We start from the raw sequence: 14,596 nt of genomic DNA on the forward strand, positions 1-14,596 counted from the left end.
CTGGGACCACTGCTGGGGTCAATGTTTCTTTTCCTTGCTTTACTCTGGTCTCGAATTCTTTTTCCTCTCTTTGACATCCAAATACCTTCAGTATAATCATTTCTCATATAGAATGCATCACCTTCAGTAAAATTACTTTCAAGTGACGTTCCTAAAAATGGATCATCCTCAACAACAGTATCATCCATGTCTTCAATGAATTTGTTTGTCAATAAAACAATGGACCAATTAGTTTTAGCAGGATCAGGAACATAGAACACTTGTCGAGCCTGCGAAGCAAGGATGAAAGGCTCATCTTTATACCCTTCTTTGTTCAAATTTACCTGTATCAACCCTGAGTTATCATCAATTAAAAAGCCATTTTTATGGTCAACCCTCTTGCAACCGAAGACCAAAATCTGAAACTTTACATAATCTAACTACCAAATGTGCTCAATTACCCAAAATATGACATATTTGCATATATTGGGTTGTTGTCTTTAGAGCTAGTTACATGCATCCTATGAAAAATAAGAGTGACACCACTATTTTGCATTGTGCTTCGACTATCTTGCTCTTAGTATAGAAGGTGTATCCATTGATAACATAGCCAGTATAAGAAGCTACTTGTATGCTCGGACCTCTAGCCAACCATCTCACTTTTTGAGAAATGGAATCAGATTCATGTTGAACATATCACAAATATGCTCTTTCAGCCAATGTGCAAATTGCTTATTATGTTCTTTTACATGCCAAGTTTCACCTCTATTAGGATTATCCTTCTTAAGCTCAGCCAAGTGCCTGTCTGCAAATTCTTGAACCTCTTCTGAGTTGTGCAACACATAAAGATGTGCTTGATCCCATGGTAAATTTGAGACAGTAACTATATTCTTTCCTATTATCCCTCCCCACCTTCCCTTCCCATATGCCGAGACACTGGTAGCCCAACATAATTGACATTTTTAAATACTCAGTATAAAATCAACCGCTTCTTCACTGATATACCGTTCAACAATGCAACCCTCAGGTCGACTACGGTTTTTGACATATCCTTTTAATATCTTCATATAACGCTTCACAGGATACATCCATCTTAAATAAGCCGGCCACACATTTGTACCTCCTTCACTAAGTGAATGGTTAAGTGAACCATTATGTCAAAGAAAGCAGGTGGTAAATACATCTCCAACTCACACAATACTTTTACAATTTCGCTTTGTAACTTCGACAATTTTTGGGATCAATAACTTTACTGCAAATGGATTTGAAGTAGAAACATAATTTTTGTGATTGTGTCTCGTACCTTATTAGGTAGAATAGAACATATTGCCACCGGAATAAAATTTTCCATCAAAACATGACAGTCATGAGATTTTAAACCCTTCAACTTTAGCTCTTTCATTGACACAAGGTTTTTAATATTTGATGAGTAACCCTCTGGAACTTTAACTGCAGCAAGAAACTCAAAAAGAGAATTTTTTCTTTTCTAGACAATAGCTACTGGATGAAGAAAGGTGTGACTCCCCTTCTCCTCTGGTGCTAAGTCTTCCCTTATCCCCATGGAAAGCATGTCTAACCTTGCATTGATGCTATCTTTGGTCTTTCAAGGAATATGGAGTAATGTACCAACAACACTATCATAAATATTTTTTTCAATGTGCATCACATCAAGAAAATGCCTAACATACAAGACCTTCCAATATAGTAACTTAAAAAAAAATAGACTTTTTCTTCCACCCACTTGTCCCAAGGTGCTTTGAAAAAGATTCCCAAATTCGATATACAAATCCTTAACCTTTTCAAACAATTGGTCACAAGTCAACATTAAAGGCAGGCCACATTCTTCTAAATTTCCATTAAAACATTTCTTCAATTGTCGATAATTATGACTTAGATGCAACCACATGCGATGCCCCATATAAGCATTCTTCATACCATGCTCCAACCTAATTGAATATGTGTTTTCTTCACAAATAGGGCATCCAAGTTTCCCTTTTATACTATACTACCTCGATAAATTACCGTATGCTGGAAAGTCATTTATGGTACCAAATAACAAGGCTCATAAATTAAATTTTTCTTCCCTATACCCATCATACACCTCAACCCCTATCTCCCACAATAACTTAAAGTCTTCAATTAGAGGAGCTAAATACACGTCTATGTCATTTTCGGGTTGTTTTGGCCCTGAAATTAGCATGATAGCATCATGTATTTGCGTTTCATGCATAACCATGGAGGCAGATTGTAAATTATCAAAATCACTGGCCAAGTGCTATGGGTACTACTTTGGAGCCCATGCGGATTTATTCCATCTGTACATAATGCAAGGCATAAGTTTCTTGATTCTTGTCCAAATTCAGGATACTCATGATCAATCCTTCCCCATTAGGGAGAGTCAGCAGGATGCCGCAGTTTTCCATCTTTAATCCTCTCATCCGCATGCCACGTTAAATTTTTTGCATCTTCTTTGCTACTATACAATCATCTAAATCTAGGCACAATAGGAAAATACCACAATGCCTTCTCCGGGCTTTTCCCATTATCTTTGAAGCGTGATGCTTTACATTTTAGACACTTAGTTAATGATTCATATTCATTTCTAAATAATATGCAATCATTTGGGCAAGCATGAATTTTCTCATAGCTCATGCCAATAGTACATAACATTTGTTTTGCTTGATACGTGTTAATAGGAAGCTTGTTCACTTTTGGTAGCATCACTTTAAGAAGTGCAAGCAATTCACTAAAGCTCTTATCACTCCAACTGCTACTTGCTTTCAAGTTGTACAAACTTAACACCCCTGACAATAATGTGAACTCAGTACAACCACTATACAAAGGGTTTTCTGTATTACTTTTTAATCTCTCAAGCATTTCAGGACAATCCTTCAATTCCTCTTCAATTACCCTGACCATCTCTTCAAGATGGTCTTCCTCATCAACCTTTTATGTACTTGTATCAAAATCATGTGACAAGTAACTCTTACTATAACCTCGGCTCGCATCTCTTGTCTCTCCACGTTTATGCCAACACTTATAACTCTGATCAATTTCATAACATATTAAATGATCTTCTAATTCAAATGCACAAACCCGCTTCATCAAACAACATTTTACACAAGGGCACACTATACTAGTATGATCGTTTGTGTGCTCAAGTGCAAACTTAATAAAATCTTTCACCCCATTCAAGTATTCCTTTGTTAATCGATTGAAAAACATCCATTCCTTGTCCATCTTCTAGATCTAGAAAGAATCATTTTGAGGAAAAGTGCGATTAGTGACTCATTGATATTAGGTCTTCATCAATCAAATAATGAATCATAAGTCACATGCTTTCACACATAATTCCTCAATAAACTTTATTGACTACAAGTACTAAAACTAATTTGAAGAACTTAGTTTTAGTAAAAATTTCACTATCTATTAATAAGTAATAAAACTTCATAGCTTATAATCTAATTCACTCCTACTTAGTTAGGATAACAACCAAATTCACAAAAACATAATTTCAAAGATTTGAAACTTAATAAAGCCACAAATTTTGTTACTATTTAACAAAACTTTGGCAGCATAACGACTTATAATTAGAAGTTTCTCGAGCATTTTACCCTCTCTTCAATTAAATTCAATCCTTGTACAGTTTAATCAAACTTAATTCAATAGCAACAAGTCAATTTCTGTAATGTTAACAAAAAAATAAATGTGAAATATTTTTATTCTCTTAGTCGATGGTTAAGCCAAAAAAATGCCAAACATCTAACTAGTGTCATGTGCACAAGCATACATTTTTCTACTATATTTTTGGATTCCAATAGCAGTAAATCAAAATATGTCTATGCCCAATGGAATACTTCAAGAACAGTATCTTCTCTGTTCTTTTTTCTTCTTTTCAACGAATCTTGATTTTATCTTGACATAGGAATTAAAGAACTACCAAATAATGATATCTCATCTTTGGATTCTAATAACAGTAGATATACAAGCTACACTCATAGATATTCCTTGAAAGAGATGCTCTAAATAAACGTTAATTTTGATATATATATATATATATATATAGGCTAGATTCATAGATATATAAGCCATATTCCATGTGAAATTTCTTGAAAATAATTATTTTGTTTACATATACTTTATGCCCTCAGATGCCGAGATAATCATAAATCATTTTGCCCTATGATTGACCATTATTTAGAAGTCCCCCAAGTTCTAAACCTTTTTCTCAATACTATATATATAAATAATTAGATATTATATATTTCCAGCTCTCTTCCTCATTTATGCCAACTATAAATTATAAATTGTAACAAATTAGCCTAAGTACTTGGGTTGGGTTATGAGTTGTCAACTAATGGGCTAATGGCTACGTTTAGGCTCATAAGAAATGGGCTTAATGGAAAGGAATTGGGTATATGAAGGAGTAAAGCAATGGTGGAAGGCAGAGAAGAATTTTGTAGTTCCTTCCCTCTTGTATTTCCTCCTTCGTCCTCCTTGAGCAATATTCTTCTTTTTTACTATACTGTTTAGGCACTTTTCTTTCTTGTTGACTGTTTTTGGTGATTAATTTCCTGTTATATGTACGTGTGACTAAGAAATTGAGGCAACAACACTTGAGAATCTTCATTCAGCATATTTTTGCATTATTAATTTGTAAAAAGGGTTGCTCTAATTAGGTATAATAATTAATATTCCGATTTAAGTTTTTTGTCTAAGAGTGCTTGGGTGATTTTCAATTTCTTAGAGGCATTCTGTCAAGCACCCTGCACGCATCCATGGAAAGAAAAGCAAACAACATCAACGAGCTTTCATTAAGCACCCAGCCACAGTAGAAAATGATTAATATAAAGCAAGCAATCCAGTATAAGTATCAATCACAAACCACAGCTACCACAGTCACCAATTCGAACAGCATTTGAACAAAAAAAGAGAATGAATAGCTTAAACATACCTCAAAATTTCTTTGGTCAATGTAGCAAATTGCAGCATAGAATAGCTTCAATGGATTCCACCAAGTTGACAGAGGAAGACCGTAAGAATGCTCTGATTCTTCACAGAACAACAGCCTGATCGCTTGTGAAGGCTCTGATTCTTCACCAAGCTCTGATTACAGATGCGATTCTGTGCTCAGAGAAGCTAGGGCATAACGATGAACAATAGGATCTTCAAAAATCAATGCTTCCAGACGAGTCGAAGTAGCAGAGACATTTGGGTGGAGAAGAAATTTCAGAGAGATTGAACATTTCTAGGTATATCTGGTCTCTGCAAAGCAACGCGTGATATGAGTAAGGTGGAGGCAATTTTAAATGGCATAAGTTTGACGGTTATCAGGTTTAACCGTCAATATGTGTTACTATATTTGACGGTTAACTATATAACCGTCAAACTTATATAAAAAAATTTTAAAAAATTTTCTAATTTAAATATTATATTTTAAGTTTAACGGTTTTATAAATAACCGTCAAATATATTGATTCATATATTTGACGGTTTTTTTTGAAACTGTCAAATATTATTTTTTTCAATTGCCACCTTTCCTTATTCAATGGATTTTTCAATAACCGTCAAATATATGTACATCAAATATGCGTAATTCTATACTAGTGAGTAGGATTAATTATGTCTGCATGCATCTGTGGATGTATAGATGCATGTGTGGATGCATGCATGCATTCATGAATGCATTACGGTGTAAGTATGCATGTATGTGTATATGGATGTATGGATGCATGCATGCATTCATTAATGGGTTATGGTGTATGCAAGCATGCGTGCATGTGTCTTTGTTGGAAAATATTGAAACTCTAACTTAAAAATGACTTGTTAAGTGGGGTTATTCATTAATATACTTATTATTTTGGAAAATGTCATGTGAACTGATGGTTTGCCGTTGAGGAATTTTTATGTATGATTTTTAAATTATACTACATATGTTTATTTGTATTGCGAGTGACGGACCTACGTGTATGATAATGGGGCAGGTGACCCCATGAGCAAAAGGTAAATATTATCTATAAATTCCATTTATATAAAAAATAACACATAATTCCCTTAAAATTTTTCTTGTCCCCTCTAAAAAATTTCATTTTTGCCCCAACCCAAAAAAGTGTATGTTTGAACCCATTTATTTTTAAAAAACACGAAACATATACATCTAAAAATATAGTTTTCTTCGATACTGATTATAAAAGTATACTAGTTCTTTAATAATTAATTTTAGTAAATATTATTTTTATATTAATTTAATAACTATTTAGAATTTCATTTTTATAAAATTTTTAAAATTTATATTTGGTTAAAATTTGCCCTCACCAACTAAATTTTTTGAGTCCATTCATTGGAATGGGCTGATGATGTTTGGGAGAAATGTTGTGATATGTGGCCACTAAAGAGCTTAATTTTAGCTCGTTGTTAGGGCTTTCGGTATTATCCTATCTTTCGGCTGGGATTAGGGTAAATTCTTTGGTATGAGTATTGTCACCTCTCTGGGCTTTTTTAAAGAGGGGGAACCCACGATTCAATTGAGACCTTTGTACTTTGTAGCCTTCGGTTGAGTTATATATCTCATGCTTGATTAGCTTGGAATCGTCCAATCACATAAATAAGTCCTCTTATGCATTTAAATAGTTTATGGGTTCATTTAGAAGTAATAATAAGGTGAATGTTAGAGAGGTTGAGAATATTCATGCATAATTATGGTTTTGAAAATACTGTTGAATTTTATGAAATATGTTTGGAAATGAACCCACTTAAATGTTTCATATCCAACCCTGTATGCTTATTATAAATTGTTTAGTAGATTCCGAGATTTTATGTCTCTCTTTTCTAGTTTTAATGTTTACAGGCAAGGATTCAGTAGGGAAAGTCAGCTGAAACTTGAAGCTATTGATTGCAGCAAAGCCTCATCTTGAGTTTGTGTTGAATATGCATATTACCACATCTAGGGCACTCTAAACATAATTTTGATTCTTTGAACATATCAAATACTCTGTTACGTTTTTATGCTTTTGTTGACGATATTGTGAATTGACGATGATGTTTTTGGGAGTTTGGAAAAGGGTCTAGTACTTTACATATGTTGATTTGCTTGCAATATAGTTTTGTGGGAAAAAATGTGTAGAGATGAAACTGTGATTTTATAACATTATTATGGTTTCTGTCAAGTTGTAGGGGCCCTATGGTTTGATTTATTTGTCTTGAACTTCGAATTTGCCCAGCCTCCCTGTTAACGTTGTTATTATTAATGTTGCTTTACCAGAAGTTTTATACAGTTTTATCAGTTATTCAATATATTTTATTAGATTAATTCTTTTTGTAAAAAATACATTGATTGATCCCCATAGTTTCATCATATTTTGCTTTTAATCCTTATAGTTTTTTTTTTTTTTTGGTTCCCAATCCCTATAGTTTCTGCCACATAAAATTTTAGTCCTTCCCATCCCTAACAGTGTTAAATTGGCTGAGTTGTTAACACTGTTAAATATGATGTTGATGTGTTAAATTTGTGTCTAGTTATCAAATGTAACATGCAAGGTTACTCAGTAGATGTGTTGGATTAAATTAAAAAAAAACAAACAAACAAACAATGAGAGACTATGCCATCCATGACCTCGATGAGGTTAGAAAAATCGACAAGGACGCCGACTCAGGTTCAATGTAGGGTCAATTTCAAAAGCCCTGTCAGAGCCTCATGTAGGGGTTAAATTCTTCACCAAAGGACCCTTTATCGCAAGATGTGTTGGGAAAAAAAATTGCTGAGTTATATTTGCCAACTAGACACAAATTTAACACGTCAACATCAATTGAATAGCATTAGGGACTTGACGGACTAATGTTTTAAATAGCAGAAACTACGAAGAGGAGGAACAATGAAAATACCTACAAAAACTAAAAACAAAATGCAATAAAAATCATTGTGTTTTCCCTTCTTTCTATTACAATAAACTATTTTCTTTTGTTTTGAAATAATATATGATAAACTATTTTCCATTATGATAGAGCTAATATTGTATTAAAAAGTATATTCTTTTATAATTATAGTAAACTTTTACATACATATTTATCTCTTTTTATCTTGTTTACCAACTAATTTATAGGGTTTAAAGCTTTTTTATCATAGTAATCATTTTAACAGGTTTAATTATTAATTCTCGTGATATAGCATTTTAAGTATGGTATGGAAAATAAAATGTTGCAGGTGGAGAGTAAAAAAAAAAAAAAAGGCTATATATTTATGAGTTACAAATAATACATAATGCAACTTACTAAAATTTTTATACTTTATATCAACATTGATTGGTTTGATTTTAGAGGATATTGTTCCAATAGAACTAGAAAACGGGCAGGCTCAGCTCTTATGAGCTCGAGACTTTAAACTTAATTTTTTCATTTTTCACCCCTTTTTTGAGACCTGGTCCTTATTTGAAGAACTCAAACCTAGGCTCTTAAACCCTATTCTAAACAAACTTAAAAAAGTTAAAATAAAATTAAGTATTACAAATTAATTAAAATGTTTTGAAATTAAAAAAATTAGAATCCTCATAATCTTTTAGAAATTAAACAATACACATTTAAAAGTCTGGTAATAAAATTCAAATATTGGTTAAAAACAGTTCATTTTTTATAAATACACAAACATAATAATTATAAAAAATAAAAAATATTAGAAATTTTATACTAAACACTAATATTTATTAAATTATATTAAATTAACTTTAAAATAAATTAAAATTAATAATAATATAACGCATGTAGGATCAGAGTTTCAAGCGAGCAGGTCCTTCGCTTCAAATGCGTGTTCCGCCAAAATAATAATAATAATATAATAGGATTTAAAGGACCACCTAAGCCCAAGTTTTTTTTTATAAGACTTATCAGAGTTAGACCTTCAAGTCCGATTATTTTTTAAAAAATATTTTTAAAACTCAAACCCTTATTTAAACAGGACCTGATATTCCTAGCTTTAATTTCAAATGTGCTATGTTAGCTAATGAAAGCTATCCAACAATATCATCTTTGGGTGTTAGTCATCAATACATCATCAATATATAATATAAAATATATAATATATATTCTCTCTATTAAAAAATGTAAGGCATGTTTAACCAAGTTTTACTATCCAATAAAGTAACTACTTATTTTTTAACTAACCCCATCTTTTCATATTTATCCCTATTAAATACCTTACAATAAATATAAAATCATCATCAATAAAGACACTTTTAAAAAAAAAAAAGATAATGATTACACTTCAAAAGACTAAAAATGCCTTACATTTTTTAATATTTAACTCTTTAAAAAATGCCTTACATTTTTAATCGGAGGGAGTAATAAAATTCACTAATTCTGAATAACATAACTCATTCTTCAACTCCATGGAATTCAATATAGGATAAAAGAGTATATTGGCACCTAAATTATATATTCAAAAGCATATGGGATTTGAAATTCATTTTTAATTTTTAATGAAATATTTTCTTTTAATTTTTGAAAAATGATACAATCTAACACATACTATTAAAAAAAGTTAATTTTAATTGTTAATTAATTATAAAATAATAAAAAAGATCTTAAAATTGCAAAAAATAATAAAACATTACAGTAAAAAACTCAAAAATCACATACAATGACAACAAAAAATTACTAAAAATGATCAAGAAAATTTTCATAATTCATTTTTTGTAATTTTTGAAATCCATTTTTGTCATTTTTTAATCATATAATAGTTAAAGTTAACTTTTATTAATAATAAGGTAAGATTGTACCATTTTTAAAAATTAAAAGAGAAAATTGCATCAAAAATGAATTCACATCCTAAACGCTTCAGCATCTCCAATTTCATAGCCAATTTTCTCTTTTTACCTTTCAATATATGCTCCCCCACTATCTAATTAGTGCCAACAAAAGAAAAATTATAAATAGCCAAATTATCAGATCAATGACAGGCCACCAAATTCCTGTGAGTCAGGCAAATAACATAAAAACGTGATAGAACACGCAAACCACTAAGCTCCTAACCCGGAAGAATCCAGGGAGTGACAGATACATGAAAAGGAAAACGAAACTGTCACCCAACTGCAACTACTATGTTCTTTGTTTTTTTTTTTTTTGGTTTAAAAAAAGAAAAAAGAAAAGAAGGGGCAAAAACGCATATTCAATTTACAATCTAGAAAACTGAGAATGCAACAGCACGCCATGTATTATATATTAAATCAAAGCTCCAATCATGCACATCAGAGCCCAGAATCTCAACAAGATGACATTTTAAGCTCTAATCATTAAGTTATGGTTGACGTGATAGCCATCCACAAGAAATACGTGATCCAATAAAATATGTTGAAACTACATTGAGAAGACAACAAATACCCACACAACAAACTTTTCCTAAATTTATTTGTCTTTAAGAAAAATCCAGATAAATTACACATCTTTGTTATTTCACATACAGTGAATCAATTTCTTCCACGTTGGGAAGCAACTGATATTCAGGGGATGGAGAGCTTCAAAGTATGGTTCTGAAACATTTTTCAAACTTATCCTTAACATAAATTTATTTTCTTTGAAAGACAAAAAATTGACAAACAACAATTGCCTGTCTTATGGTTTCAGAATGACAGATGCAATCGTAAAATATGTAGCAAAAGTGATCAGCATCATGAACACCAATGCAACAGAGACATATCAACCATTGACTTGCTAATAAACCATAAGCTTTACTTCAAAGAAATTGGTCCAGAACATCCATAATGGTTAACTCATTGAGGGAAGATGTTCAATTCTCAGCACACAGTCGCTGAAATGAACAATGAGAGGCAAGAAAAATTGAGTAGAAGTAACATAAATACCTAATACCGATACACCAATATTAATCGACAAATATTAAATCTCTGATCTTCGTATCCAAAAATGAGATTAGCTGCAGCCAAATCAATTCTGGTTCTCGTGCTTCCCTCCTGTTGTTGTTTCTCCTTCTCTCTCCTGTAAGAGTCTTCCAGCTTCCTCATCAGCTTGCTGGGCTTTCTTCTGAGCCTCCGAAGCTTTAAGAGCCTGCAATTTGGAGTGATTGTAATATCCAACGCCTAAGAATGCAAGACCGTAGCCAATCAAATTGATGGGTGTGACTGTGTCCTTTATCACAGACCAAGAGAAAGCGATCAATAACCAATCCTTCACCACTCCGGCAACGTTCATGGTCAGAGCCGATGTCTTGCCAACAAGCAAAAACACAGCAAGATTCAAAGCAAAAGCACAGAATGAATTGGTCCCAAAAATGACAAAGTCAAAATGGAAACTAGAGGTTTCTTTCAAATACGGGTACTCCATGATCATCCAGGGGATAGACAAGAAAACCAAACAACAAGGAGCAATATAGTAGAGTGAGGTGATAGGGTTAAGAGAAATCCCTTTAGAATTCAACAAAATCTGGATCAGAACCAACCGAGTGGCCTCGAATGAAACCGCCAAAAGCTGCAAAGTCACACCCCAGGCATCGAATTTGGCTTCGCCATAAGCGGCGATCGCAACTCCCACAGAAATTGACACCATATTAGCCATGGTTTCGCTCTTGAAACTCTCCTTCTTAAACAAAACCCCAATCGAATAAACAGCGACAGGCATAAGGGCTTTGAGCATTTGAATGAAGGAAACAGAGAGGTAAATATAGACAGAATTAGAGAACCAGAGAGAAAGAGAATACAGAGCACCGATAGGCACCACGGATTTGATGTAAAGCTCCCGCGACATTGAAACAGGCTCAACGAGTTTGAAGACGCGAACGATGAGGAAGGCGACGGAGGAGCAGAAGGCCATGTGGATCATGGTGAGGGAAATGGGGTAGGGCCAATTGTACATCTTGCGGTCGAGGATGTACTTGTTGTAGACGATGACGGTGAAGCTGAGGAAGATCCATACGGCGACGTAGGTGTAGGAGAGGATGACTTTCTTCACAACGCCTTCAGACATAGACATGGTTGCTGGATTTGAATACGAAGATTAACAACCCTAATCCCTGAGACGAGAAATCTGAGGGATCTGAATAGAGAAGGAGGAGAAGAGAGGGATCTGGGTTTAAATGAATGAATGAACGAGGGAATGTGTCAGACGCAGAAATTGAAGTTCAAAGGTTTGGGTTTCTGCCACATCACAAGGAGGACGAAGAGTTTCAGTTTGAGACTTATCGACTACACAAGCAACATTTTTAGAAACTTGGGCTATTTATGCTTCATGGGCTCCACTGCGAATCCAAGACATAAATAAATAAATAAAATTTATTCAGTATATAAAAAACAAAAAATAAAATAATAATTATATATATATATGCTGTTTTTTTTTAATGACAATCATTTGGTATCTGAATCTAAATTAGATGTTAATCCAAATTTCACTGCAACAAAGTAATTCTCTTGACATAATGTTTTCTTTCTATAAAGTTTTAATATTTAACCTTATTTAACAAATGTTGGATTCCTTCCATTTCATTTGAAAAGAATTTCTTTTTGAACAACATATCAAACAATTGATTTGAGGGGACTTTAGAATTATGATATTAAATGACATGATTTCTTGTGTAACTATGTAAGATTGTTCTTTTGGCAAAACAAAAAAAAATCATTTAATATCTCAAGAAAAATTCTCAAAAAAAAAAATTAACCATTAGGTGAAAAGAATTAGTAGATTATGAACTATTCCCTCCGTTTAAAAGTATAAAGCATTTTTTGAAGAGTTAAATATTTAAAAATATAAGATATTTTTAGTCTTTCAATGTGTAACCATTGCCTTTTTAAAAAAAAATTCTATTGATAATGACTTTATATTATTATAGGGTGTTTAACAGGGATAAATATAAAAAGATAGAGTTAGTTGAAAAGTAGATAACTACTTTATTAAGGGGTGAGATTTGGTTAAAAATATTTTATATTTTTAAATGAAGAGAATAACTATTTTTTGTTTTTTATTTGTCTAAACGAACTAATAGAAACATTTTTTGGATTTTTTAGCACAAAAAAAAACTCTGCTTTTTGACTAAATTAAATATGATACCTCTTGTGCTCCAAAAACCATATTCAATTTAATTCTCTATAAGAGCTAATATTAATTTATTCTAATGTAATAACAAAACAATATTAAATAACTTAACTTTGGACAATTACATATTACTCCGTCCATTTTAAATTATGGAGTACTTTTTAATTAGTTTTTCCATCCCAAAATATAAGATATTTTAGGTAAATTAAGGTTTCATTAAATGTTTTAATTTTAATATTACTCTTTTTCTCTCTATATAATTAACTTATGTTCTTTCTCTTTTCAATATATTAAATAATGAATATTTTTAAAAGTTTATATTTTTATTTTAAAAAAATAAGATTGTTAAGTGTACTTAATGAGGTTTATTGGTATGTGATATTTTGTATAAAAATGTGCTATAATTTGGGACAAAGGGAGTATTTAAAATTTAATAATTTAATGTCATGAGCCAGAAATAAGTTAAAATAAAATTTATATAATTACTTCTTTGGTCATATTTATAAAGCAAAGATAAAAGATATATTTTGAGCTTATTTATAGGGTATTTTACTATTTTTATATTCATCTTTACCTTTCTACCGTTATTAAATGTAAGAAAAATTGGTTAAGAATAAGTCTTTTTTGTATTTATTAGGAGTGAAGATGAAAATTTATTAAATTTTAAAACAGAATTAATGATATTTAAAGTTTTCTTTCATCTTAGTGAAACATGTTAAAAGTAACTTATAAATAGAATCAAAGATAATACAAAATATATTAATTAAAAGTTAATCAATTTTTAAAAGTTTAATTTACTTAATTATCAAAGGAAAAAAGAAAAGAACTATTAGACCTTAGATACTAAGCGAAATAAAAGATTAGGTAAGGTTTAGTTGTTGAACTTCCCTTCTTGCTCCTTTAAAAGAAGAAAAAGAAAAAATCTACTCTTATCATTTTATGTATGAATGGGAAAAAAAGGACCTCCTTTTAATTTAATCTTCATAAAAGTGATGAAGAATTTTAAGCAAGTATTCATTGGGTGGGTTGAAATTTCTTAACCTTCCACAATGTCATTTTTTACTTCATAGTTGAAATGGAAATGTCATTGGAGCACTAAAATGAGAAAACAATTAATGGAGCACCAGCACCACTTTTTAGTTTTTAGTGATCAATCTAACCTCTAAAAAGCTTCCACACAAAATAGGAAGCTATATAGGGCGAAGAAAGTTGATTAGTTTAAATCACAAGATAAGTTCTAGCTGTTAGCGCGTGATAAATTTGATGGGATAGTAATAAGTTTTCTACAATTTCTTTGCAATATAGCTAATATAAAAAAGTTATTCAAATAGGGTAAGTTTGTTAAAAAATCTCTTCATTTCTAATGCATACTTTAATTATACTAAAGACAATGGTAGTATTTGCATTCAAATTGTGAATTTGAAAGCCCAGTCTTAATTCAATTTAATTGGCTTTAAAATAATTGAGGAAAATATTTATAAAGTTTTAGCCACTGAGTTAAAACCATACGCACTCTACCCATGATGAGTGGCTATGATAAAGGAAGTGTTTTCTAAATTCAAGGAAACTGATGATCGTAAGGCTTGGACAC

The 14,596-nt window shown here is 31.6% G+C and overlaps 1 protein-coding gene across 1 annotated transcript; it reads right to left on the reverse strand.

The window, feature by feature from the left end:
* Window positions 1-10,674: 10,674 nt before the first annotated feature.
* On the reverse strand, window positions 10,675-12,172 carry LOC129309526 (probable sugar phosphate/phosphate translocator At5g25400). The gene has a single exon (XM_054951130.1). It carries the CDS (start codon window positions 11,947-11,949, stop codon window positions 10,909-10,911), a length of 1,041 nt encoding a protein of 346 aa, XP_054807105.1. The 5' UTR covers window positions 11,950-12,172; the 3' UTR covers window positions 10,675-10,908.
* Between the last annotated feature and the right edge of the window lie 2,424 nt (window positions 12,173-14,596).

This window comes from Prosopis cineraria, unplaced genomic scaffold (genome assembly GCF_029017545.1).
Source record: "Prosopis cineraria cultivar Desert tree isolate PC_DT_omini unplaced genomic scaffold, ASM2901754v1 PC4, whole genome shotgun sequence".
Classification (NCBI taxonomy): Eukaryota; Viridiplantae; Streptophyta; class Magnoliopsida; order Fabales; family Fabaceae; genus Prosopis; species Prosopis cineraria.